Source organism: Ochotona curzoniae, unplaced genomic scaffold (genome assembly GCF_017591425.1).
Source record: "Ochotona curzoniae isolate NIBS_2020 unplaced genomic scaffold, NIBS_Ocur_1.0 scaffold_3208, whole genome shotgun sequence".
In the NCBI taxonomy this organism is placed as follows: domain Eukaryota; kingdom Metazoa; phylum Chordata; class Mammalia; order Lagomorpha; family Ochotonidae; genus Ochotona; species Ochotona curzoniae.
Genome location: NW_024467106.1, coordinates 950,853 through 976,842, shown reverse-complemented (window position 1 = coordinate 976,842; position 25,990 = coordinate 950,853). Strand labels below are relative to the sequence as shown.

The 25,990-nt window shown below is 67.8% G+C and overlaps 2 protein-coding genes across 2 annotated transcripts; both read left to right on the top strand.

Annotated features, from left to right (window-relative positions):
- The first annotated feature begins 1,127 nt into the window (after positions 1-1,127).
- On the top strand, positions 1,128-20,058 carry QSOX2 (quiescin sulfhydryl oxidase 2). Its single transcript, XM_040963427.1, has 12 exons — positions 1,128-1,434; positions 9,398-9,498; positions 11,448-11,496; positions 11,870-11,975; positions 12,051-12,141; positions 13,016-13,161; positions 13,625-13,756; positions 13,852-13,981; positions 14,427-14,549; positions 15,202-15,352; positions 17,830-18,018; positions 18,815-20,058. The coding sequence occupies exons 1-12, from the start codon at positions 1,128-1,130 to the stop codon at positions 19,261-19,263; spliced, it is 1,974 nt and encodes a 657-aa protein (XP_040819361.1). The 3' UTR covers positions 19,264-20,058.
- Positions 20,059-21,678: 1,620 nt separating this feature from the next.
- On the top strand, positions 21,679-25,371 carry LHX3 (LIM homeobox 3). Its single transcript, XM_040963545.1, has 6 exons — positions 21,679-21,872; positions 23,293-23,464; positions 23,912-24,114; positions 24,332-24,483; positions 24,559-24,727; positions 24,921-25,371. Exons 1-6 carry the CDS (start codon positions 21,779-21,781, stop codon positions 25,319-25,321), a joined length of 1,191 nt encoding a protein of 396 aa, XP_040819479.1. The 5' UTR covers positions 21,679-21,778; the 3' UTR covers positions 25,322-25,371.
- Positions 25,372-25,990: the final 619 nt, after the last annotated feature.

Below are 25,990 nucleotides of genomic sequence, written 5' to 3'. Positions count from 1 at the left end.
TGGAGCCCAGGGCGGTGAGCTCTGTCTGGGGCAGGGGCTGCCGCACAGGGCGAGGTCCCAGGGAGAAGGTGGGGCAGAGGCCTGGCCCTGACCACTGCACCTGCTCCTTGTTTGGGGAGGGGTGTGGGCCAGCCCCTCCCAGCTCTCGGTGGGTCCCAGTGAGAGCAGGGGTTCCCCAGACCTCTGGGGACACAGCAGGCAGGGCAGGTGGCCGTCTCTTGGTGCCGAGAGGCCCAAGGGCCCCCACCAGCTGGCATCCACCTGCTCCTCATCCTGCGCGAAGCTGGCAGGCCACTCCCTACACATCTCGGTGGTCAGGTGCACTTGTGGCACCTGCCTGGCACCATCTCTTGCCCCGTCTGGCAGCTCTGTCCGGCCTTGCTGGCCTCCTGCTGCCTGCTCACAACCCTCCGGCGTCCCTCTCAGAGGCCGCCCTGGCCCGCCCTCAGCACAGGCTGCCCAGCTTGCTGTCCACAGCCGGAGGGAAGGACCAGCCCCAGACGGGGAGCTCCCAGCCGGCCCCGCCGACTTGAGTCATGGCTCCCACCGTTTGAGAAGCAGCAAAAGGCCTTTCCTGGGCAGAATCGCGCACAGAGGCCACAGTACGAAGGTCGCGGGGGGGGGGGACGCAGCTGCCCTGGGTCCAGGCCGAGGTGGACGCCTCTCCCCCAGCCCAGCGAATCCTCTCCACGGGCCACGGCATTTGAAGGGGCGACTCCCCCTCGGACCCGCCCGACGTCGGCCAAAGCGAGTGACCGCCGCCCACGTGGCCCGGGTGGCCGCGAGGGCCGCCGGGGGCGGGGCCGAACGGGCGGGGCCTAGGCCTGGGCGGGGACGAAGGGGGAGGAGCCGTGCGGGGGCGGGGCCGAGGCCTGGGGCGGGAACGAAGGGGAGGAGCCGACGCGGGGCGGGGTCGAAGCGGGGGCGGGGCCGAGGCATAGGGCGGGGCCAGCGGAGGGCGGAGCCGCGGGGCTGGGCCGCAGCGGGGAAGGAGCCGCAGCGTGAGGGCGGGGCCGAGGCCTGGGGCGGAGTCCGGCGTGGGGCGGGGCCGACGCGGGGGCGGGGCCATGCGGCTCGCGTCACGCGGGTTGCCAGGGGGAAAGGTCGGCGCCGGCCGCACTTGCAACATGGCGGCGTCCGGGGCGGCGGCGCGCAGAGCGGGACCCCGAGCGGCGCCCCCGGCCCGGGCCTCGCGCCTCCCGCGGCTGCTCGTGCTGCTGGCGGCGGCGGCGGCGGGGCCGGGCCCGGGCCCAGGCGGCGCGGCACAGCTCTACCGCCCGGGCCAGGACGCCGTGTGGGTGCTGGACAGCGGCGGCGTGCGGAGCGCCACGACCAACAGCTCGGCGGCGTGGCTCGTGCAGTTCTACTCCTCGTGGTGCGGCCACTGCATCGGCTACGCGCCCACCTGGCGGGCCCTGGCCGCGGACGTGCAAGGTGAGGCGCGCCCGAGACCCCTCGGCTTAGGGGTGCACCCCTCCACAGGGTACCCCTCCACGGGGCACCCCGCCACAGGGCATCCTGCCACAGGGCACCCCTCCACAGGGCACCCCTCCACAGGGCATCCCTCCACAGGGCACCCCGCTACAGGGCATCCTGCCACAGGGCACCCCTCCACAAGGCACCCCTTCACAGGGCACACCTCCACAGGGCACCCCTCCACAGGGCACCCCACCACAGGGCATCCTGCCACAGGGCACACCTCCACAGGGCACCCCTTCACAGGGCATCCTGCCACAGGGCACCCCTCCACAAGGCACCCCTTCACAGGGCACACCTCCACAAGGCACCCCTTCACAGGGCACCCCGCCACAGGGCACCCCACCACAGGGACACCCCTCCCCATGGGACATCGCCCATTCTCTGGGGATCCTGCCTCTCGTCCTGTGCACAGCGGGGCCATATGGTGGGTTCAGGGGGCCTGCCACTTAGCATTTTGGGTTCTCTGGGAGCAGTAGATGAGGGGGCCCTCCGAGCTTGTGCTTGGCCGAGGCTGCTCACTGGTGGGGCTCAGTGCGATGGGCTGCTCGGGAGCCAGGTGCCCTCCGGCAGGTGCTGACGACTGTGGGCATTCGTGCCTCTTGTTGCCACCCAAAGCCCAGGGCGGCTGAGAGGCAGCGAGTTGCACTCCCACAGGGCCTCAGTGGGCCCAGCAGGAGCCCAGCGCTGGGTCTGGGCCGGCCGTGCCAGGTGGCACACTCCCGTGGGACACTGGTGTCGTAAGGAGTGGCCTAACCTGCCAAGCCAGCGCCGGGCACGTCTGTCACCTGTGTGTGGGTTGCTGGATTTTTCCAAGGTGGAATGAGAGCTGCCTGCTTGATTCCCTGTTGGAGGCCACCATGGGGCCGAACCAGAGTTGCCCCTAGCTGGGAGGGGAAAGTCGCTGGAGTGTGGTGTCACCCCAGAAGACTGGTGGGGGACTGTGTGGTGGCATGGCGATTAGGGCTCCGCCTGCAGTGCTGACGTCTGAGTGAGTCCCAGCTGCTCAACTTCTCACAGCTCCTGCTCAGGGCCTGGGGGAGCAGGGGGGTGTCCAGCGCCATGGGTCCCTGTTCAGGGCCTGGGGGAGCAGGGGGTCCCAGGGCCATGGGTCCCTGTTCAGGGTCTGGGGGAGTGGGGAGGGGTAGGTGGGTCCAGGGCCTGGGGGTGCAGCGGGGGGCGTCTCAGGGCCATGGGTCCCTGTTCAGGGCCTGGGGGAGCAAGGGCGGCCCAGGGCCATGGGTCCCTGTTCAGGGCCTGGGGGAGCAGGGGATCCCAGGGCCATGGGTCCCTGTTCAGGGCCTGGGGGAGCAGGGGGTCCCAGGGCCATGGGTCCCTGTTCAGGGCCTGGGGGAGCAGGGCGGCCCAGGGTCATCTCACCTATGGGAGATGCGGAAGCCCCTGGTTTGGCTCGGTCCTGGCCGCTGCGACCATCTGGGTAGTGAAACAGCAGAGGGAGACCTCTGTGTGTGTCCTCATGTTAATGAGGAAGTCAGTCTTTAAATGGGAGGTTGTAGGTTGGGGCCAGGGGAGACGTGGCAGTGAGGCTGCTGTGGCGTGGGGCAGAGCTGTGGCCCAAGGATCAGCCAGCAGCTGCCAGGGTGGAGACAGACCCATCCCACTGTGTCCCCAGGGCTCATTCTAAGTCCCAAAGTGGGGTCCCCGCCTGGCTTACAGGGTGGAGCCCGCGTCTTGTCCACACAAGCCCCCCGAGTTGGAGGGTCCTGGGAGAGTGACGCCCCTACACTACCCTCCCGGGGTGCTCTCCTCTCAGGAACCTCGGTCCAAGGAGTCCTCCAGGAGGGGCCTGTTAACCTTGGCCTTGGCAGCCAGCTCCCCGTGGCACGTGGGCAGGGGCCCCATCCCCTGGCAGGTGGCTTGCCTGTCGCTTGGCAATACATGGGCCTGGCGGGCCACCGGCGGGCAGGGCTGTGGGGGCTTCCAGGTGCCTCCTCCTTGACCCCAGCCCTCCAGGTGCCCCTCCCAGCATGGTCTCTAAACGTGGGCGTTAGGTGGAGGCCCTGCTCCCTGAGTGACCCCCACAGCTTAGATGGGGCGCCCCCTCTCTCCCGAGTGAAGGCCACAGCTTAGATGGGACGCCCCCTGTCTCCCGAGTGGAAGGCCATGGCTTGGGCGAGGTCTGGGTTGGGGCCAATGTGACCCAGTGGTTAGGAAGTACCAGCCTGGCAGTTCAGCCTAGAGTACCTGTGTGCATGGGCCCTCCCCGGAGCTCCTAGCTCCCATGAGGGCAGTGTGTGCCTGGGGGTGGGCAGTGGGTGCCTGGGGAGGGGGCAGTGTGTGCCTGGGGGTGGGCAGTGTGTGCCTGGGGGTGGGCAGTGGGTGCCTGGGGGTGGGCAGTGGGGCAGCGAGCACAGTTGCTCTGTTGCTGAGAGGTGGGGGTCAGGAGTCAGGTCTCCATGCCACCTCTGCCTTGTGGAAGGCGATTGTTTTCCTGGCAAGTAGGTGTGGCTCCAAAGTGAAAGGTGAACTGTATGTGTGTGTGTGTGTGTGTCCTGCAGGATCCTGTGTGTGTGAGTGTGAGTGTGAGAGAGGGCCTGTGTCCTGCAGGATCCTGTGTGTGTGTGTGAGTGTGTGTGTGTGTGTGAGTGTGTGTGAGGGCCTGTGTCCTGCAGGATCCTGTGTGTGTGTGTGTGTGTGTGAGTGTGTGTGTGAGGGCCTGTGTCCTGCAGGATCCTGTGTGTGTGTGTGTGTGAGTGTGTGTGAGTGTGTGTGTGTGTGTGTGTGAGTGTGTGTGAGTGTGTGTGTGTGTGTGAGAGAGGGCCTGTGTCCTGCAGGATCCTGTGTGTGTGTGTGAGTGTGTGTGTGTGAGTGTGTGTGTGAGTGTGTGAGTGTGTGTGAGGGCCTGTGTCCTGCAGGATCCTGTGTGTGTGTGTGAGTGTGTGTGTGTGAGTGTGTGTGTGTGAGTGTGTGTGAGTGTGTGTGTGTGTGTGAGGGCCTGTGTCCTGCAGGATCCTGTGTGTGTGTGTGAGTGTGTGTGTGTGAGTGTGTGTGTGTGAGTGTGTGTGAGTGTGTGTGTGTGTGTGAGGGCCTGTGTCCTGCAGGATCCTGTGTGTGTGTGTGTGTGTGTGTGTGTGTGAGTGTGTGTGAGTGTGTGAGTGTGTGTGAGGGCCTGTGTCCTGCAGGATCCTGTGTGTGTGTGTGTGAGTGTGTGTGTGTGTGAGTGTGTGTGAGTGTGTGAGTGTGTGTGAGGGCCTGTGCCCTGCAGGATCCTGTGTGTGTGAGTGTGTGTGTGTGTGTGTGTGTGTGAGTGTGTGTGTGTGTGTGTGTGTGTGTGTGTGTGTGTGTGAGGGCCTGTGTCCTGCAGGATCCTGTGTGTGTGTGAGTGTGTGTGAGTGTGTGTGTGTGTGAGGGCCTGTGTCCTGCAGGATCCTGTGTGTGTGTGTGTGTGTGTGTGTGAGGGCCTGTGTCCTGCAGGATCCTGTGTGTGTGTGAGTGTGTGTGTGTGTGTGAGTGTGTGTGAGTGTGTGTGTGTGTGTGTGTGTGTGTGTGTGTGTGTGTGTGTGTGTGAGGGCCTGTGTCCTGCAGGATCCTGTGTGAGTGTGTGTGAGTGTGTGTGTGTGGCCAGCAGGACCCCTGCCCAGCACGCTCAAGTCCTCCCTTAGCCTGCTGTTGTGCTGTAGCTCGCCTCCTGCAGCCTCCCGTGCTGTGGGAGCTGAGGTGCTTGGGCTCGTATGCCCATCAGGGCACTCAGAGGTGCACGCGGCAGTGGGACTGGGTGCCAGGCGGGCGGTTCCCAGGAGGCAGGGGACGCTCCCTGTCTAGAGTACAGTGAGGGTGCAGCGTGTAGCTGGGTGATGGGTGCGTCCGGAGTGGGTAGGCGAAAGGGTGTGCACGGCCCTCGCCAGATGGGAAGCAGGGCTGCCACCCTGCCCTGCCCTGCCCTGCCCTGGCCCGCCCACTGTGGCTCATTGCGTTTGACGATGATGGAGACTTCATGGGGGAGAATTCAGCCGCCTGGTGCCCCTGGAGAGGAGCCGGAGAGGGGCCGGGGAGGCAGGGTGCCCCGGAGAGGGGCCGGGGAGGCAGGGTGCCCTGGAGAGGGGCCGGGGAGGCAGGGTGCCCCAGGAGAGGGGCCGGGGAGGGGCCGGGGAGGCAGGGTGCCCCGGAGAGGGGCCGGGGAGGCAGGGTGCCCTGGAGAGGGGCCGGGGAGGCCGGGAGAGGCGGGGCGTGGAAGCGGAGCCCATGGGAAAGTGTCTGTCCCCTGGGGGCCCAGACACGGTGCACCCCACCCCAGGCTGCAGGCCTGGTTGGTTGTGACCCCAGGAGGGCCTTAGCGGGGTAGGCCCACTGCCAGGGCACTGCCGCCTTCTGGCTGAGGTGTCCTGGCCAGGCGGTCCCCTCTGCCCAGCCTGGACCGCCAAGCCGTCTGGCCCGGGCAGGGTGCGTGAGCTCAGCACCGCTGCTCTCCACCACCACAGAGGAGGGGTGTGGGTAGAGGGGCTTGGCTCTGAGTTCCTGACAAGTCAGGTGGGGCTCCTGGGGGAGCGGGGAGGGGCCTCCTTCCGCCTAGGCCTCCCAGCTGGCTGCCATTTGCATGTGGTATTGTGGGTGGAACAGGTGGGAGGGCTGGGTGCGCAGGCGTTGGCCCTGAGGCCAGCCCTTTATTCTGTGCCCGGGGCCTGGCCAGCCTTTTGTGTGTGAATGAATGTGGGCCCATCTGCCGCAACTGAAGTTTGCATCTGGTGCGGCCGCCCTGCACGGGTCCTGCGGAGTGTAGGCCGCTCTGCCTGGCTGCGAGACCCGCAGCGTGCAGGGGTGCAGCGTCAAGGCCTGGGAGCTGGGAACTCCGTGTGGACGGCCACAGGGTGGGGGGCCTTGGGCCCTGGGTTCCCCAAGTAGTGTCTGATTGCTAGCGGGTGTGGTAGGTGTTGAGGTCAGCTCTGCAGCACCGAGGCCGAGGGGGCCAGGGTCAGGGTGGGCCCCCAGCTCCTGGCTTGACACCGGCTGCCTGCCTTGACCCGTCAGCTCCCCTACACCTGCCGTTAGGGAACCCTGGGTTACAGCCTGGCCGAGGCCTCTGCTCCCGGGCCATCCTGATCGGATGCAGGCAGAAGCAGCAGCTCAGATCCAGTGCGAAGGGTCCAAAGGCAAGAGCTTCCCAGCTCGGGGGTCCCCCGCCCCCGGCTCCCGTGAGTGGCTGAAAGGCAAGGACGAGGTCACTTTGCCCTCGAGAGAGGCTCACTCCTTGGGCTTTGGAAAGCTGCGCATTGATGCCGTCTGGGGCGAGGCTGTCTCCAGGCCGGGCCCATCTGTGATCAGAGATGGTGTCCGGAGGCACCCACGTGGCCCTCCCTCTGGCAACCAGGGCTCACATGTCAGCTTTGTGCTTCTGCCCCTGGTCCTTGCTGATGGAGAGGCCCAGGGGTTAAAAATAGGGGGAGAGGGTCCAGCCTGGTAGCCTAATGGCTAAAGTCCTCACCTTGAATGCACCAGGATCCCATATGGGCGCCGGTTCTAATCCTGGCAGCCCTGCTTCCCATCCAGCTCCCTGCTTGTGGCTTGGGAAAGCAACAGAGGACAGCCCAAAGCCTTGGGGCCCTGCACCCGCATGGGAGACCTGGAAGAAGCTCCTGGCTCCTGGCTTTAGATCAGCTCAGCTCCAGCCATTGCAGCCACTTGGGGAGTGAATCAACGGACAGATCTTCCTCTGTACCTCCTCTCTGTATATCTGACTTTTAAATAAAAATAAAAAAAGATATCTTGAAAAAAAGTGGGGGGCCTGGAGAGAAAGATCTTCCACCTGCTGGTTCTCTCCCCGATGGCTGCGCCGGCCAGAGCTGGCTTGGTCCGCAGCTGGGAGCTGCGTGCTCCGTGGGCATCACGCGTGCTGCAGGGCCTTCAGCATCTGGGCCCTCCTCCGCGGCTTTCCCCGGCGTCTGAGTAGGGAACTGTGGATGGGAAGTAGAGCAGCCAGGACTCGAACCTGCATGCGCAAGGTGGTCGGGGGTGGGCACTCAGCTGGGGCAGCGGAGCAGGCATGCTGACCCTGCATCTGAGCTGTGCCCCGCCTAGGGGGCGGGCAGGCCGGCGGCCGCGTGTGTCAGGGAAAGAGGCCCACCTTGCCACTCAAGACAGGTGACTCCGGCCCTCGGGGCACGGGGCACGTGGCCCAGCTGCTGGGGCAGGTGCCGCCTCTCATCCAGGAACCGAGCCTAGCTCTGGGGCAGGTGGTTTGGTGACAAAGTTTGTAACTGTTAGTGTGGCTGGGGTCGGGCAGCCAAGCAGGTGGCGTTGGTGTGAGAACCTGAGGTGAGTGCTGGTGCGGGGGGATGTACCACTGCCGGCCAGGGAGATGTGGGCCTGGGGCTCCCAAGGACACACAGGGTGTCCCTGCCCCCACCTCCTGGACTGCTAAGGCAGTGCTCCCCATGGCACCCTGCCCCCATGGCACCCTGCCCCCATGGCACCTTGCCCCCATGGCACCCCGCCCCCCATGGCGCCCTGCCCCCCATGGCACCCTGCCTCCCATGGCATCCTGCCCCCATGGCACCTTGCCCCCATGGTGCCCTACCCCCTAAGGGGCCCTGCCCCCATGGCACCCTGCCCCCCATGGCGCCCTGCCCACATGGCACCCTGCCCCCCATGGCACCCTGCCCCCCATGGTGCCCTGCCCCCCCGAGGAGCCCTGCCCCCCCAAGGTGCCCTGCCCCCCGAGGAGCCCTGCCCCCCCCCCAGGAGCCCTGCTCCTGCCTGTCTTCCCACATGTTCTGCTCTGACACTCACAGGCCCTGGGTGGTCCCAGGGCTGCAGCAGGGGGCTGTGGGGCATGGCCTGCAGGTGTCCCAGATGAGGGGTACAGAGAAGACCTAGTGGGGGGTCAGTGCTGTAGCACTGCAGGTAAAGCCCCCGCCTGCAGCGCCAGCACCCCTTATGGCCGCTGCTCTTCTGTCCAGTAGTGGGAAAGCAGCAGAGGACGGCCAAGTGACGAGGCCCTGCCCCGAGGTGGGAGGCCGCGTGGACTACTGGCTGGCCCAGTTCTGGCCCTTGTCGCCATCTGGGGAATGAGGCAGCAGATGGAAGATCTCTGTCCCTCTGTAACTTTGTCTTTCCCATAACTAAATTTGAGAAATAAAAGAAAGAGACCTCCCCCTGACCCCCGTGGGGTGTTGGCGAGTGAAGGGCAGCCAGCTCACCCTGCCCACGTGGGCCGTGCTGTCCCTGCACCCAGGGACTGCAGCCCCGGTCAGCAAAGTGAGGGTGGCCATTGCCCGGACCAGGCCAGCGGGAGCCACTTGCCACCCACCTGCGCAGCCATGTGGGCCTCCAGCAGCTCTCAGAGCCCCAGAAGGGGTGGAGAGGCAGGTAGGAGCAGAGAGAGAGAGAGGAGAGAGAGAGAGAGGAGAGGAGAGAGATGAGCACGCAGTGTCCCATGTACCAACTCCCTCTCCAAGTACCTGAAACAGGCAGAGCTGGGCCAGGCTGAAGCCGCAGCCAGGAGCCCCCGGTCCCCACAGGGGCAGGGGTTCCTCACAGTGCGGGGGTCCCCTCGCCTCCCAGGGGTGTGAGCGCTTAGGAGGAGGGTGGGTAGGAAGCTGTGCCTTGAACTGGCACCCCAGAATGGGATGCCCGCTGGACAATGGCGGCTTCACCCTGCCCCACAGCACCTCCCAGGACAGTATGACAGGGCGCCCTCACCCTGCCCGGCCGAGCATAGAGGGCAGGGGAGGGTCCTGTGTGCTTTTGGGGCAGCAACACCTTGACCGTGGGCAGGGCAGAGCGGGCACGGAGAGCTCCTGCCTTGAGTCCCCAGAACCGGGAGCGCTGGGGGCTGAGTGCCGCGCCCCGCAGGTGGCACCTGCTGCTGGGTGTGAAGGGCCCGGGCTCAGGCCCCTGGCCATCTGCAGGCTGGACTGACCTGGCAGGCCTGGCAGGCCGCGCTCACTCACGCTCTGTTTCCCAGATTGGGCTGCTGCCATCCGGGTGGCTGCGCTGGACTGCGCGGACGACAAGAACCAGGATGTGTGCCGTGCCTACGACATCCGCTTCTACCCCACCCTCCGGGTAAGTGCTGCGGCCAGAGCTGCCCGCTGCCCAGTGGCTGAGTGGCAGGGCGGGCAGGTTAGAGCGGGGCGGGCGTGAGCGTCGGGCGCCACCCTCACCTGCACAGAGGGCTCTCCAAGTGAAGCTTACCCCCTCTTGGTTCAACATCTCTGCTTCTTTCTTGCTCCCCTGGGACTCAGGCTGTGCTCAGGTGGCCAGCGCTCCTGTGCCCGCGGTCCTGTGCCTAGTCCTGTGCCCGTGGTCCTATGCCCATGGTCCAATGCCTGTGGTCCTGTGCCTGGTCCTGTACCCAGTCCTGTGTCCGCAGTCCTGTGCCTGTGGTCCTATGCCCGCGGTCCTGTGCCTCTGGTCCTGTGCCCGTGGTCCTATGCCCATGGTCCTGTGCCTGGTCCTGTACCCAGTACTGTGTCCGCGGTCCTGTGCCCGTGGTCCTGTGCCTCTGGTCCTGTGCCCGCGGTCCTGTGCCTCTGGTCCTGTGCCCGTGGTCCTATGCCCATGGTCCTATGCCCATGGTCCTATGCCGATGGTCCTGTGCCTGGTCCTGTACCCAGTACTGTGTCCGTGGTCCTGTGCCCGTGGTCCTGTGCCTCTGGTCCTGTGCCTGGTCCTGTACCCAGTCCTGTGCCCACAGCCCTGTGCCCGTGCATGCTGCCCGCTCCGTGGTGTCCGTCCCCACTGCCGCCACTAGAGGGCAGCCCCGGCCTGCGGAATTGTTTCTCATTCTGTTAGGATTTTCTGTATTTATTTATTCGTTAATTCACTCATTCATTCATTTATTTGGAGGAGAAGGAGAGAAGGTGGGAGGGGAGGAGATTTTGCTTCCACTGATTCTCCCCTCAAATGCCTCCAACATCCGGGTCTCTCCGTGGGTTCAGGGGTCATCCTCCACTGCTCTCCCAGGCTCAGAAGTGGAGCAGCCGGGACTTGAACGGGACCCATGTGGAGGGCTGGTGCTGTAGGCGGGGCTTTCCTTGCTGTACCATGGCGCCAGGCCTGGGCACCCTGTCCCCTTGGCACTTGCATGCCCTGGCAGCGGACGCTCTCTGGCATGCTATGCTGTCCGCCTGGGCTCTCCTTAGCTCCCATGGCACCTGTGACGCTCTAGCTGCTGAGGGTCCTTGGATCTGACTGCCCAGTTGCATCGTGCTGTGACAACAGCCCTCGTGGTGCTTGGCATCTGGCTTTTCAGGGCAAGCACTCCTGTAGGTGGCTCTGGAGCACAGGGACAGACACTGTGGGTGGCCCTGCCCGCTCCCCCGTCATCCTGGGGTGGCTCTGGACCACAAGGACAGACACTGGGGGTGGCCCTGCTCACTCCCCCGTCATCCTGGGGTGGCTCTGGAGCACAAGGACAGACACTGTGGGTGGCCCTGCCCGCTCTCCCGTCATCCTGGGGTGGCTCTGGACCATAGGGACAGACACTGGGGGTGGCCCTGCTCACTCCCCCGTCATCCTGGGGTGGCTCTGGAGCACAGGGACAGACACTGGGGGTGGCCCTGCCCACTCCCCCGTCATCCTGGGGTGGCTCTGGAGCAGGACCAGAGGGACAGACACTGGGGGTGGCCCTGCCCGCTCCCCCGTCATCCGCAGGGCTCGGACACGACACTGGGGTGGCCGCCACTCCCCGTCACCTGGGTGGCCTGAGCAGGACCAGAGGGACAGACACTGGGGGTGGCCCTGCCCGCTCCCCCGTCATCCTGCAGGTGGCTCTGGAGCAGGACCAGAGGGACAGACACTGGGGGTGGCCCTGCCCGCTCCCCCGTCATCCTGGGGTGGCCTCACAGCAGAGGCGGCAGGCAGCTGGCAGGGAGCCCCCTGGAGGACCGACGGGCTGCGTGTCTGACAGCAGTGTTGTGCTGTGGAATCGACCCCACGCAGGGGCACCTGGGAGCGCCTGACCCCTGGCAGTGCAGGGAGCAGCCGGCTCACAGTGCTACTTTCCGTCCTAGTATTTCAAGGCCTTCACGAGGGGCTTCTCAACCGGAGAGAGCTTCAAAGGTAAGGATGGGGCAGCTCGTGGCCCCGGGCCAGGCCGTGCCCCGTGCCCTGGCCCTGCCGGCCCACACCAGCACTGCCCTGGGCTGGCACGCCTGATCCTGGGCGGAGGGGCAGGTTCCTCATCCTTGATTGTTAAAGATCGGTTTATTTGCGCATCAAACCTATAGAAGGTGAGAGTCTCAGACCCACTGGCCCGCTGTCCAGGCGGCTGCCTGTCAAACCTTGGTGACCCCTGTTGGAGATGGGTCAGACACCCAGCTGCCCAGGCCACACACCCGGCTAGAGACCCGGCGGGCAGGGCTCCCTGTTGCTAGGTGACGCAGTGAGGGCGCGTGGGACAGGCGCAGCGATGACGCGGGTGCACTTCCGGCAGGACCCGACAGAGAGCTGCGGACGGTCAGGCAGGCAATGATCGACTTCCTGCAGAACCACACGGAGGGCCGCCGGCCGCCGGCCTGCCCGGCCCTAGACCCGATCCCGTGAGTGCCTGCAGCGGCCGCCGGGGCTCCGGGCCAGGCCTGCGCCCGCCCTCACCATCTTCCTCCTCCCCCCAGGCCCAGCAGTGTCCTGGCCCTCCTGGCCTCGGGCAGCGGCCGGCACGTGGCTATTTTATTTGAAACCAACGGCTCGTACGTTGGCCGAGAGGTATGGCTGACCGTCCGCCGAGTGCTTCTCCCTCAGGGAGCTCCCCTTGGAAGGTCCTAGACCATGGCAGGGACTGGGCTGGTGCCAGGGTGCCCCCGGCGGGGCCTGTCAGGAGCCCTGTGCTTGCGGGGCTGGACCCTGTGTGGCACGCCTGTGTCAGTTGAGCGCGGGAACCAGACTGGGTGACAGCTGCGGCCAGGGCTGCCTGGTCTCCTGGGACCACGCGGGAACCCGTCGCCCCATGCCTGCCTGTCAGTAGGGACCCTTGGGGGGAGCAGGGACCTGCCCACTTCAGCTGGCATTCCTCCACTCCTTGATGTTTGCGGGATGCTATGCCACCGCCTTTGTGGCTGGCCAGGGTTCTCGGGGGTGGGGGAGCCCCCAAAGCGCCTCATGCCTAGACTCCCGGGCACTTGCTCCCACAGGCAGTGGGGGTTGCTGCCAGCACAGCCAGTCCCTGGGGTGGCCAGACACGAGCCTGGTGAGCCAGGAGCAGAGGTCGGCTGCGGGCCAGGGTGCCCAGCTCGTGCGCTGAGCCAACCCATACTTAGCCAGGGCCCCTGGAAAGGACATGGCCGGGTGGGTGTGGGCGGGAGGGCTGGGCCGTGGAGGGCATGGGGCTACCCAGGAGCTGCAATCCTGGGGTGCTTTCTCAGGCCCCAACCCTGGCCACGTGGCCTCTGGTGCTGCCCTTGGTGGGAATTTGGGGCCAGGCCACCTGGGGGCCGCGTGGGCACACGGGGAAGGTGTGCCTGGCCTCGGGCTGTCCACGGGGACGCCAGCTTGTGTGGCTGGGGAGCCACAGGCTGCTGTGAGCGTGAGGGACAGGGCACTGCACGCCCCGTCCTGAGCGGCAGGGACCGTCCACTCGCAGGTGGCCTTGGACCTGGTCCCCTACGAGAACGTCGTCGTACACCGAGCCCTGGATGGGGACAAGGCCCTGCTGGAGAAGCTCGGCGTCACCTCGCTGCCGTCTTGCTACCTCATGCACCCCAACGGGTCACACGGCCTCGTCCACGTGTGAGTTCCTGGCCGGGTGGGCCCAGGGTCACAGCCTCGTCCACGTGTGGGCGCCTGGCCTGGCCGGGCGGGCTCAGGGGACATGGCCTTGCCTTGTCAGACGTAGCTGTCCAGCAGGACGACTCCCATAGCTGCCACCCACTGTTTCCTGGGCACCAGAGGAGCCCGTGTGGGAGGTGGCACACACACAGTAAGGCCTTCATGTGCTGCCGGCCGGTCGGCATATGGCAGCAGGCAGCCGCAGTCAGGAACGCTGGGCTGGGCAGTCGTGCACAACCCCGGGGCCAGGCTCGGGGCCCAGGTCCCCACTCTGCTCAGCTCATGGAGGGACACGAGGAGGAACCGCGCTGCCCCCTCCGCTGGCAGGTGCAGCGGTCGGCTTAGCGGGCCCCTCCAGGCCTCTGCCAGCTCTCAGCTGTGGGTCCGGTGCCTGCTGCCCGCCCACCTGCGCCCTCCCCCACAGCGCGAAGCCGCTGCGCTCTTTCTTCGCGTCTTACTTGAAGTCACTGCCTGGCGTGAGGAGGAAGCCGCCCGCCCTGCCCGCGAGGCCCAGCGAGGACAGCCCGGTGACCGTGGTCTGGAGAGAGTTTGACAAGCAAGTAGCCCTGCCTCCCTCGGACCCTCCCTGGGGGCCGGCCGGGCCGGGGTCTGGAAGGGCGGGTGGCCCCGCTGACACGCGCCTGCTCCTAGGTCCAAGCTGTACTCGGCCGACCTGGAGTCGGGCCTGCACCACCTCCTGCGGATGGAGCTGGCCGCCCACAGGTCCCTGGAGGGGGCCGAGCTGAAGACACTCAAGGACTTTGTCACGGTCATTGCCAAGGTGAGGCCTCAGCATGCGTGCGGCGGGGGTAGCCAGCCTGGGGGGCGTCCTGCTGCCCTGCACTGCTTCCCAGGGCTTCCCCAGTGCTCACTGTGGCCTGGCCTCTGTGTGTAGGCCCTGCCTCGGGCAGATGGGGGCGTGGGGCTGGGCCCACCATGTGAGCTGGCTGTCCCTGTGCGCTGGTGGGGCTGGACAGTCTGGGGGCACTGGTGAGGAGGGCACGGCCCCCGAGCTCAGCCCTGCGCGCCGTGCCTTAGGCTGAGGGGCAGGCGGGCTGCTGGGCCGTGGGCCAGGCCGTGGCATGTCCTCTGGCCTCGTGGGGGTGAGGATATGGCTGCCCGTGGGGCCAGGTGGGTTGAGCTGACCTCCTCGGAGGGCTGGGGGCAGGGGCCGCACAGGCGGCTCTGGGCCCTGGCGGCCTCTCAGCTGGTCCTTCCTCACTCAGTTGGTCCCTGGCCGGCCACCAGTCAGGAAGCTGCTGGAGACGCTGCGGGAGTGGCTGGCCAGTCTGCCCCTGGACAGGGTCCCCTACAGCGCCATCCTCGACCTGGTAGACAACAAGATGCGGGTGAGTGCCCCCGCTGGGCTCGGCCGCGCTTGCGTGGGCCCAGGCGGGACGGGCGGAGGGGACTTGGCCAGCCTCTGCAGTCTGGTGGAGCCTCGTTTTGATTTCAAGTTTTTCTTCACTTTATTTGAAGGGCGGAGAGAACGCTCCCTGGTTCTGGCCCTGGGCCCGGGCCGTCCTTGCTGCGGGTGCTGGGCACCCAAGTCCGTGCACCCTCCTGCTTCCCTGGGGCACGCTGCTGGGAGCTTTGGCGGGGCAGGGGCCGGGACTCAGTGCCGGCCATGTGCCCCAGTGGCCCCTTCCTGCTGTGTCCAGCGGCCCTGGTTTGCGGTGCTAGCTCTGGCGAATGCCCCATTCCCCTTGCGGGCACCCCTCCCTGCCCGCTACCCTGCTGCTCAGGGTTCTCCGGGGTGTGCCAGGCCCGAACCCATGCTGCTCCCACAGGGCTGCGCCATGGGCCGGGCAGCACCCGTGCCCGCTGCCACCTTTGGGTGGCCTATCCTCATGTGAGCCCTTCTCACGCTCCAGGGTTAGGAGAAAGCGGGCCACGGGTCTGACACAGGCGGCCTGGCCTCGCTGCTTTTCCGGGAGGCGAGCCGCCCAGGCGCCGTGGCAACGCCGACCCTGACCAGCTCCCCTGCCGCGGGTCTTCCAGATGGCCGGAATGTCCCTCCCTAACCGCACCACATGGGTGGGATGCCAGGGCAGCCGCCCGGAGCTCAGGGGCTACCCGTGTTCGCTCTGGACGCTGTTCCACACCCTCACCGTGCGTGCCGCCACCCACCCGGAGGCCCTGCTGGGCACAGGTAAGGGCCCCCGGGCGGGGGGGCACGCTGGGCTTCCTCCTGCAGTGGCCGCCCTGTGGGTCTGCAGGTCCCACTGCTCCCCTACAGGGCATTGCTGGGGCCGACCTGGGCGTTGAGGGTTTGTGGGTTTTTCCAGTTCTGTGCATGCCGGTCCTTGAGGCTCCATGATCACGGCCAGGCCGGAGAAGTCTCGTCTCTTGTTAAAGGAGAGAGTGTGTGCGCATGCGCAAGCAAGTGTGCTGGATGGCCACGGTGGCTGGGCTGTCCTGGAGCTGCCGCCCGCTGTCCCTCAGTGGCTGGGCTGTCCCTCAGTGGCTGGGCTGTCCCGGGGCTGTCGTCCGCTGTCCCTCAGTGGCTGGGCTGTCCCTCAGTGGCTGGGCTGTCCCTCAGTGGCTGGGCTGTCCCGGGGCTGTCGTCCACTGTCCCTCAGTGGCTGGGCTGTCCCTCAGTGGCTGGGCTGTCCCGGAGCTGTCGCCCGCTGTCCTTCAGTGGCTGGGCTGTCCCTCAGTGGCTGGGCTGTTCCTCAGTGGCTGGGCTGTCCTGGAGTTGCCGCCCGTTGTCCCTCAGGGAGTCACCCATAGACGTGCCCAGACAGGTCCGTGGGGGCGCTGGGGGGCGGTCGAGGCCGCAGCCCGCTCTGCCCTTCCTGCCTTCCTGCCGGGCACCAGCCCTGAGGTGATCATGGCACACTGAATGCCCGCGGGCACACATGTGCCCCGCCTGCCCTAGCGGCAGGAAGCGCCTCGGAGGAGCCATCCCTGCCTGGGAATTGGGTCAGGCGAGGTGCAGGATTAAGTATGGGGGTTTTTCCCGCCTTGCGTGTGGAGACCCTGGGTCTAAAGCGCCCAGCAGGCGCTAATCTCCCTCAGGTAGAGGGTGGCGGTTCTTGTCCACTTGAAAGATTAGGGTCTGGGCAGGCGGCAGTTGGTGCGTGGAGGATTACCAGGGACCAGGGACAGATGTGTGGAGGCCTCCCTCCCCTCGCGGAGCAGAGCCCGGGCTGTGCCCATGCCAGATGCCACCTGCCACCCGAGGACACTCGGTGGGGAGGAGATGCCCGCCTTTGCATCCCGGGGCAGGGCCGGGGACCCGGTGGGCTCGTGGCCCACCCTCAGCTCCTTGCCCGCTGCGTCCCAGGCCAGCCGCGCTGGCGGTCCCTCTGCCACTGCCGTGTCCTCACCAACTACATGGCAGCTTTTGTTTCTTCACTTTTGTTTCACTTTTTGGTTTCACTTTTGTTTCTTCATTTCTTCATTCGAGAAAATAGAACCAGCTGGAGCCCCAGCTGCTGGTTCCGCTCCCCGGGTGCCTGCAGCGCCCGGGCCAGGCTGGGCCAGCCCAGGCCCTCGGGTCGGCAGCAGAAGACTGCAGCTCGGCCAGCCCGGCTGCCCGGCAGGGCTGCCTGAGCAGGGCAGGAGCTGGGAGGCAGGTGGGCGTCCCCGGAAGGTCACCCATGTGGTCCGGGGGGACGCCCACTCGTATTTAACCCTTTAGCTTTTCCTGAAGACGAATGTTACTGACTTGAAAGGTACTTACACAGGCAATAGAGGAGCGAGCTGACCACGGTCACTCCGGATGGCCACAGCAGCCAGTCCTGGACCGAGACAGCCAGGAGCTCCATCGGTACAGCCGTCCTCCACTGCTTGCCCAGGCCGTGCACAGGGAGCTGGGTGGGAAGTGCAGCAGACGGACTGGAGCCAGTGTCCACAGGGGGTGTCAGCGTGACAGGTGGCGGCTTAACTTGCTGCACCACAGTGCCGGCCGAGCACTTGAAGGAGTCTGGAGGGCAGGTCTTGGGCATATCCCACGTCCTGCCTGCCGGGCCTGGCTTCACTCCAAATGCCAGCTTCCGGCTAGCACACCCTGGCCAGCAGTGGGTGATGGCTCTAAGGACAGGGGTCCTGCCACCACTGGGAGACGCAGGTGCAGGTTACAACAGGCCCTGGCTGCTGTGGGGAGGGAGTCAGCGGGTGGCAGACGTCCCCCTTGCAGTGTCCCTGCCTTCTGCGTAAAGTGACAAGGGCGGCTGAGTAGTGTGTGCGGGGCCAGGGCGCTGCCGTGGCCAGGAGCAAGTGCCCAGGGCCAGGCGGGCCTGGGGCGAGCCCGTTCCTGGGCTGTGAGGCCATAGGCAGACACATGGCATGGCATCTGCTCAGGCGTGGCTGCTCCCCCAGGAAGGGCCCATCCGCCTGAACCTGTGCCCTCCGGAGCCATCAGCCTGTGGTGAGGTGGGTCCCCTGGGGTGGAGCCGTGATGTCACTGCCTCTGCCCGGGCGGTGCCCACAGCCCAGCCCTGCCCACCCGGACAGCGCCCACACCCCCGCTCTGCCCGCCCGGGTGATGCCCACACCCCCGCTCTGCCTGCCTGGGTGGTGCCCTCATGCCTGCCCGGGCGGTGCCCTCACCCCCGCTCTGCCTGCCTGGGCGGTGCCCTCATGCCTGCCCGGGCGGTGCCCTCACCCCCGCTCTGCCCGCAGGCCTGGAGGACGACCCGCCCGCGGTGCTGCAGACCGTACGGAGGTACGTGCATACATTCTTTGGCTGCAGGGAGTGCGGGGAGCACTTTGAGAACATGGCCAAGGAGTCCCTGGACACAGTGAAGACCGCAGACCAGGCCATCCTGTGGCTCTGGCGGGCACACAATACCGTGAACGGGCGCCTTGCAGGTGAGGGGCAGCCAGGCGTGTCGTGAACTGGGGGTGAGGGTCCCCGGACAGGGCGGCGACGGCAGGGCGCTGTGTGAGCCGGTTAAATAGGGCGCAGCCCAACTCAGACGAGCAATTCAAACTGCGCTGCTAAGTCAACAACAGATTAAAATTAGGCTTAAAGATAATTCCACCAGGCAACAGACTTAGCAGAAATGAACAGGAAAAGCCCCTGGCGTCTTGGCGTGCGTTAATCCCCGTCGGGCCACCCGCAGCCGGCGCTAAGGAAGAGCTTTTCCTCCTCCGCAGGCAGCGTGCGGCTTTGCGCTGGTCTCTGGCCCTGACACGGGTCTCCATCCTGGGTCCTCGGGGCACACCAGCTGGTCCAGTCCCAGTTAGGACCCATCCTAGGCCAGCAGCCTGGGATACTGTTATTACAGGGTTCCCGTGTTCCCAACCCTGCCTCCAGCCCGTGATGGGACCCCAGTTCCGGGTGCATGTCCTGGCCTTGGCTGCCTGCCCCTAGCTTGCACAGGGGGTGCAGTACAGCAAGCTCAGCCCCAAGTGGCAGCCTGGGCATGGTTCACACCCGCTTCTGGAACATGCTGTGGGTGGCGGGGAGCTGTGCCATGGAGGCCATGCTGGTGGAGGGGAGCAGCAGGGTGCCCGTGCCCCGAGCGTGCCTTGGAACTCACCAGGCGTGTACAGGGCCAAATGTGCCCTGCAGGTCCCGTGGCCGAGCTGCACTCCAGCTGGTTTGGGCTGGGAGGGCGGCTGCCGTACTGCCACTGTCCCACCTTTGTCCCTTCTGTCTTAGGGCACCTGAGTGAAGACCCTGCCTTCCCCAAGGTCCCGTGGCCCACTCCAGACCTGTGCGCGGCCTGCCACGAGGAGGTCAGAGGTGTGCACAGCTGGGCCGAGGGCCGCGTCCTGGCCTTCCTGAAACACCACTACAGCGCCCACAACCTCCTCCATGCCTACGCCGCGGACCTGGGCGACGGCTCGTGGGACACGGCCCCGGGCAGGAGCCTCCGGCCCGCCGCGCCCTCCCACGGCTGGCGCCACAGGCTGGACAGCGGGCTGCACGGAGCCCGGCAGGAGGCTGAGGCGGCCGTGCCCGTCCTGGGCGTGGGCTTCTCCAGCCTGGACATGAGTCTCTGCGTGGTCCTCTACGTGGCCTCGTCGCTCTTCCTCATGTTCATGTTCTTCTTCTTCCGGGTGAGGGCCAAGCGCTGGAAGGGCAGGCACCACTCCCCGGCCGTGTAGTGGCCGGCCCCGCCCTGCCGTCACTCAGGACCTGTCCGGCCACGGCCTCGGGGAGGGGCGGTGCTGGAGCGGTGGACCTCTGCCCTCCCCGGTGCAAGCCGCAGCCCAGCCTGCCGCTCCTGCTCGTCCCCACGGCGCCCAGCCGGAAGCCAGGAGCCGCAGGGGCGCCCCTGCCTGGCAGCCTGCGCCGTGAGAGGAGGCTGCCCTTGGGGGTACCTTCCAGGCAGCCAAGGAGCCGAGGCGCCACGGCAGGCCTCGGGGCGGCCTCGCCTCTGCCTGCACACTGTGACACTGGCGCCTTCAGGGAACACCTGGTCTCCCGCTTCTCGTGTGGGCACGGTGGGCGCAGACTCCTGCCCACCTGGCCGTGTGGTTGTAAATGCCGTTTCCACTTGGCCAGTCTCCCACTTTGTGCTTGTGGTGGGGAGGGGGTGGGCTTGGCGCCTGGCCTGAGCGGGGGCTGCCTGCCGTCTCCGGTGGACGGCGAACACCAGCTGGCTTGTCCTGGTGGCCGCTGGCTCCCGCAGGCACCGAGAGCCCCGGGACCCCCATGACCCGCTGGACACTCCCTGCGGGCCCAGCAGAGCCAGCGTCGCCGTGCCGCCTCTTCGGAACTGGAGCCCCTCAGGGCAGGCTGAGCTCTATTTTTTATAATTTTAAGTATTAAGAGGTGTCTCAACTGTGGGTATCAACATTCAGTAATTTAAATGTCTATTTATTTTTCCTGGAGGGATTTTGATTTTAAAGAGGCGGATTGCCGTGGAAATGTGGGTGAGCATTTTGTATTTCAATAAACTCGCAGTGTACATTTTCAAAATGAAGTCCTGTTTGGAAACTGCATGGCCCGAAGTGTGCCAGGCCAGCCCCCACTGCAGGGTCGGCTTACAGCGAGAGGGGTGCACCAGAGCCGCCCTCGTCTGCATGTGCCATCTGGAACCCCCAGAGCACCGCAGGCCTGGCGTTGGGCACAGTGGGCTCTGCCCACTTGGCTGTAGGGAAGGGGCACCATGGTGGACTGAGGTGTCTGAGTCCTCGGCCCGCGGACAGCCTGTGGTAAGAGCAGGAGTGCCCAGCAGCCTACGAGCTGCCTTCCAACCAGAGGGTGTGGGGACCCGCTTGCTGCGAACCCTGGAGCCTCGTAGCCAGAGGCGGGGAGCTCAGGGCCTGGCAGCGGGGCGGGTCCGGCCAGCCCTCTCCGGAGGGCGCGCCCCGACGGCGGCAGCCGGGCCCGGGGCGGGCAGGGCGCTTCCTTCAGCACCGCGGACAGCGCCGGGCCGTCCTGCCCCCGGGGTCGGGGGACGCGCGACCGGTCAGGCCGCTCTGCTGCTGGACACGGGCTCGGCCGCCAGCGAGAGGGGCCCGGCGCCGCGGCCGTCTGCTGCCTCCGCCTCGCGGTCAGAGCCGGCGGGCCTGGGGCGCAGGGAGCCACGGTGCCGGGAGGCGAGCAGCCGGAGGGCCTGGGTGATGGCGAGGGGCGCCCGTTCCTCCAAGGCCGCGGCCCCGGGTCAGTCTCCAGCCTGAACCGCCCTCCCCAAGGGCCAGTCCGCGGCCGCCGACTCTGGGACATAATGGAGGCATTGTTGGCGCACTCGCCAGACGCCCGGTGGCTTGGGGCCGCACTGCCGGCTTCCCCGGGTCCCGCCACAATGCCCGCCGCCCCCGCCCCCGTAACAGCTGACACTTCACAGCCGGCCCCCCGGCCCTTCGCGGGCTCTCTGCGGGGCCTCGGCCGTTGCGGAGCATCCTTAGGGCAGGGAGCATCCCAGCCCTTCGCGGTGGACAGAGGCGGCCAGGAGGGCGGCAGCGACCTGCTAACCCAGCCTTCGAGCGCCTCCTGGACGCCCCCCAGGTGCGTCTCATAGCGCAAGGACGGAGGGCTCGCACGGCGAGATCACCTGTTTGAATTCAGGGCCGGAGGCTGCAAACGCAGGCGAAGAGGCTGTTGGGGGTCCCCCGCTCAGTCCCCTGTGATGGACCTGGGCCTGCCCCGTCGGGAGAACTATGCCGCCTCCCGCCCCGCCCGGCCGCGGGACCTGCCGAGCCGCACTCACCCTCCGGACGTGGTCACGAAGACTGCGGGGCCAGCCGCTGCGGAGGGCCCCTCGGCCGCGGGAGGAGCCGCGCGCTCCCCGCCCCCGTTCCCGGGACCCCCCAGCCCTCCCGTCCCGCGCGCACAGGAGACCCGCCCTCCACGCCGGGACGGGGAGGCTGCGGGCTCGGGCCTGCGCCCGCTACCCGACCCGACCGCCGTGCCCGTCCCCGCCCCGGGCACTGCAGGTTCCCGCGCGAGCCCCGCGCCGTCCGCGGTCACCCCCGGCGCGTGTCCGCGCCCCCGGCCCCGCCCCGGGCCCCGCCCCGCCCCCGCCCTCTGCGCGCCCCGCGCCTCGGGGCCCCCGGGCCGCCCGCGGGCGCAGCGCCCAGCAGCGCCGGAGTCGCTCGGCTCGCTGCCGCCGGGGCCTGCCTGCACCCCGGCAGAGTTCGGGGCCGGAGAAGGGCGGCGCGGGCGGCGGGACTCATGGAGGCGCGCGCGGAGCTGGGCCCGGCCCGGGAGTCGGCGGGCGGCGACCTGCTGCTGGCGCTGCTGGCGCGGAGGGCCGACCTGCGCCGAGGTGGGTGCCCCCGCGAGCGGCCGACCGCCGAGGCAGCCTGGACGGGAGTGGGTGCCAAGTCGCGTCGAGGAGCCCCTCCGCAGCCTCTGCCGGCCTCCCGGCTGGAGCGCACAGTGGGCGCCCCCGGCGGGGTGCGAGGGTCCCCAGAAGGGTTTTCCCAACCACATCCGCCCCTACCCCGGTCGGGGAAGCCGAGTGTGCTGTGGGGAACCGTAGGCCGCCCCTAATTCCGGTCGCTCCATCGGCACCTCAGGACACCTAGTCAGGGGGTCCGTCCGGAGACCCGAGCCTCCTGGAGGCGAGCCGTTCCCTCGGGGCGCCCGGACAGGGAAGGTGGGAGCTGGCGCAGCGGGGGTGGGAGGAGTGAGCAGGCGGAGAGGGGCTCCATCCCGGCCGCGGGGTCTCGTCGTCCCCTACTTATTTATTTATTTCCCGTCGGTTCCTGGGAGGGGTGGCCACAGGGCTGGGAGGAAGGGGTGGGAGGCGGAGGGAGGCGGAGGGAGGGGAGAGGGCTGGGCGCGCCGGCTTCGAGAGAGCTGGCCTGGGCGGCCGGAGCGCCGGGCGTCGGGGAGCCGCCGGGGCTGGATTCGCCATGCAGCGTAAGGCCGTGGGGCGCGGGGGCTTCTCCCGGCGCGGGCCTGGACGCGCGGCTGCTCCCGCGGCCGAGGGGGACGCGGGTTCGGGGCGCGGGTTCGGGGCGCGGCGGCCCGGGCGCTGTCCGCGCCCCGGTGCTGAATTCGCGCGGCGCGGGCCCGTGCGCCCCAGCTCGGGGCCGGGAATCTTCGCCTCCCTGCGATCGCGGCTCGCACAGGGGACCCCGGGCGCGTGGCGGATCCAGGGCTCGCGCCGCCTGGGCGCCTGGCTTTGCCAGAGGCGGGACGCGGCCGGGCGAGTTTCCCGCCAGCAGGGGAGAGAGGCTGGGTTTTCCCCCTGGTAAAGAGGCTTCCGTGCCTCCCACCTTTTGCGGGTTGGGAGCTGCGGGCAGCGTTCCTGCGGATCCTGGCCCCTGCCTGCCTCTTCTCGCTTAGAAACCCCTTTCAAGCGGACCCACAGGCCCCTCCCCAGCCGGAGACACCCCGGGCCCGCAGTGTCCGAGGTGACCTGGCAGGCTTCCGGGCTTCCTAACCCGCAGACGCTCGGTCGGCCGGCGAGAGGTCACACCTCCCAAGAGTTTCTGGAAAGCGCAACCGTGCGGCTTCGCAGCGCCCTGTGTGCGCGGGCGCTGGAGGGTTTGTTTTCCCGTTTCCCAGCCTGCCTTCCCAGGCGCTCCGTGGCATTGGAATGCCAGCCCAGCCAGCTCCCCACCCACAGACACCCCAGGCCCTGCTCCGGGCTGTGCCAGGTGACCCCGGCTCACTCCCCACTCCCCACACTCCTGGCCAGCAGGCCGTGGCCAAGCCCTGACACCTGCGTCCCACAGAGATCCCGCTGTGCGCCGGCTGTGACCAGCACATCCTGGACCGCTTCATTCTCAAGGCTCTGGATCGCCACTGGCACAGCAGGTGTCTCAAGTGCAGCGACTGCCACACGCCGCTGGCCGAGCGCTGCTTCAGCCGCGGGGAGAGCGTCTACTGCAAGGAGGACTTTTTCAAGTGAGCCGGAGGCCCCGGGACGGGCAGGGGATGGCACCCTCCAGGCTCCCCGGCCAGGGTCCTTGCCCTGGGGACCTGCTTTGGGGGAGAGGGTGCACCCTGGGCCGGGCTGGCTGGGTCCTCTGAGCAGATGCCCCCTGGATGTTTGGAAAATAAAAGAGCATTGATCCTGGATGTGGCGAAGGCCAGCTGCTCGCCAGCAGAGAACTCCAGTGCGCGCCCAGCTCGCTGCTGAATTCTCTGTGCCCTAAATCTTCTTTTTTCTTTTTTTCCTGTCAATGTTGGGGCTGGGGAGGTCTGGGGTTTCCCTCCGGCCCACCTTCCAGGGACCTAGCTTCCCCAGCGCCCTCCAGCCCTTCTCCACGGCTCCTCCTCACCCACTCGCCTCTCCAACCCGCTCCGGGCGAAGGCGCCGCCACGCTGAGCCGCACCCTGTGTGTCCCGCAGGCGCTTCGGGACCAAGTGCGCCGCGTGCCAGCTGGGCATCCCGCCCACGCAGGTGGTGCGGAGGGCACAGGACTTCGTGTACCACCTGCACTGCTTCGCCTGCGTGGTGTGCAAGCGGCAGCTGGCCACGGGCGACGAATTCTACCTCATGGAAGACAGCAGGCTCGTGTGCAAGGCGGACTACGAGACGGCCAAGCAGCGTGGTCAGTGGGGAAAGTTGCGGGCTGGCCCCGGGGACGGGGAAGCAGCGGGAAGGCAGGGAGAGTTGGAGATTGGAGATTTCAAGGGCGCCTTCGCGCCTTGGGGCCCGGGGAGGCCGGCCAGCGGGGCGCCGGCCCCGGGGAATCGTCCGTGCGGTCGCACAGCCCGCGGGCGGCGGTGGCGCGGGGCCGGCCCGCCTGACGGCACGCCACCCCGCAGAGGCGGAGGCCACGGCCAAGCGGCCGCGCACGACCATCACGGCCAAGCAGCTGGAGACGCTCAAGAGCGCCTACAACACCTCGCCCAAGCCCGCGCGCCACGTGCGCGAGCAGCTGTCGTCCGAGACCGGCCTGGACATGCGCGTGGTGCAGGTCAGCGCGGGCGCGTGACCCCGGCCCGGCCCCGGCGCCCCGGCCGCCGCTCACGCCGCCCGCCGCCCCGCGCAGGTGTGGTTCCAGAACCGACGCGCCAAGGAGAAGCGGCTCAAGAAGGACGCGGGCCGGCAGCGCTGGGGCCAGTACTTCCGCACCGTGAAGCGCTCCCGCGGCGGCGCCAAGGCCGACAAGGACGGCGCCCAGGACGGGCCCGACAGCGACGCCGAGGTCTCCTTCCCCGGTAAGGGCGCGCGCCCGGCCCGCCTGCTGGTGGTCCGAGCTCGTCCCTCCCGGAACCGCAGGCCGGGGCTGGGCTGCTCCGCGCTCGGGCCCCACCGCCGTCCCACCGTCCCCCGGGCGGGCCTGGGCGGGCGGCCCCGCTGCGTGGCGCCCAGGGGCGGGCACTGACCGCGCGCCCTCCACCTCCCTCGCAGATGAGCCGGCCGTGTCGGAAATGGGCGCTGCCAACGGCCTCTACAGCAGCCTGGGGGAGCCGCCCCCCGCCCTGGGCAGGCCTGCCGGAGCCCTGGGCGGCTTTGCCCTGGCGTCCGGGGGCCTGGCGGGCCCGGAGCAGTACCGCGAGCTGCGCCCCGGCAGCCCCTACGGCATCGCCCCGTCCCCAGCCGCCCCCCAGCCCCTCCTCTCCAGCCTGGTGTACCCCGACTCCAGCTTGGGGCTCGCGCCCTCAGGGACCCCGGGCGGGCCACCGCCCATGAGGGTGCTGGCGGGAAACGGACCCAGCTCTGACCTATCCACGGGGAGCAGCGGCGGGTACCCCGACTTCCCCGCCAGCCCCGCTTCCTGGCTGGACGAGGTGGACCACGCCCAGTTCTGACCCAGGCCCCGGGGCGCCCAGTACCTGCCGTGGGGGCTTGGCTGCTGGGGGGAGCTGTGTGCCCAATTTCCGAAGCCCTGGACCTCGGAAACGGCGGGCACGGGTGGGGATTGGTGGCGGCAGGAAGCTGCGGACCCTGCCCTGCCCCGCAGGCCCCCAGGACTGTCTGGCCTCCCGATCGTAGGTTTGTAGGCCTTTCGCCTGGGTACTCGCTGCTGTTTCTGAGCATAGCTGTCACCCTCTCTGGGCTAGGTCGCCTGGTGGCCTGACCTTCCCAGCCCAGGTCTGAAAAAGGCTTGTTTCTAAGGTGAAAAACAAAGCGGAGCCAGGGCCGGGCCGTGTGCCCGAGGCTCTGAGCCGCTGGCCGCTGGGCTTGGTCCTCCAGACGGGACACTGTGGGGTGCTGGGTGCTGTGGGGGGCCCGTGGGCCCTCCCAGCTCTGAGGACCCTGCCGCTCGCCGGGGCCCCTCTGCAGCGCCCTTCGTTGCCGCCGGAATTCCGCGGGGCGCTCTCTTGAGCACCCCCAGCCCTCAGCCCACACGTTGCCGACACCGTTGCCAAACAGCAGCTCTGAGGCTGCCGGGTCCGGCCATCTCCGTGAGCCCCGCGTGGGAGCCCGCGTGCAAACAGGCAGGCTGGCCCTCGTGAGTGGAATCCCTCTGCGAAAGC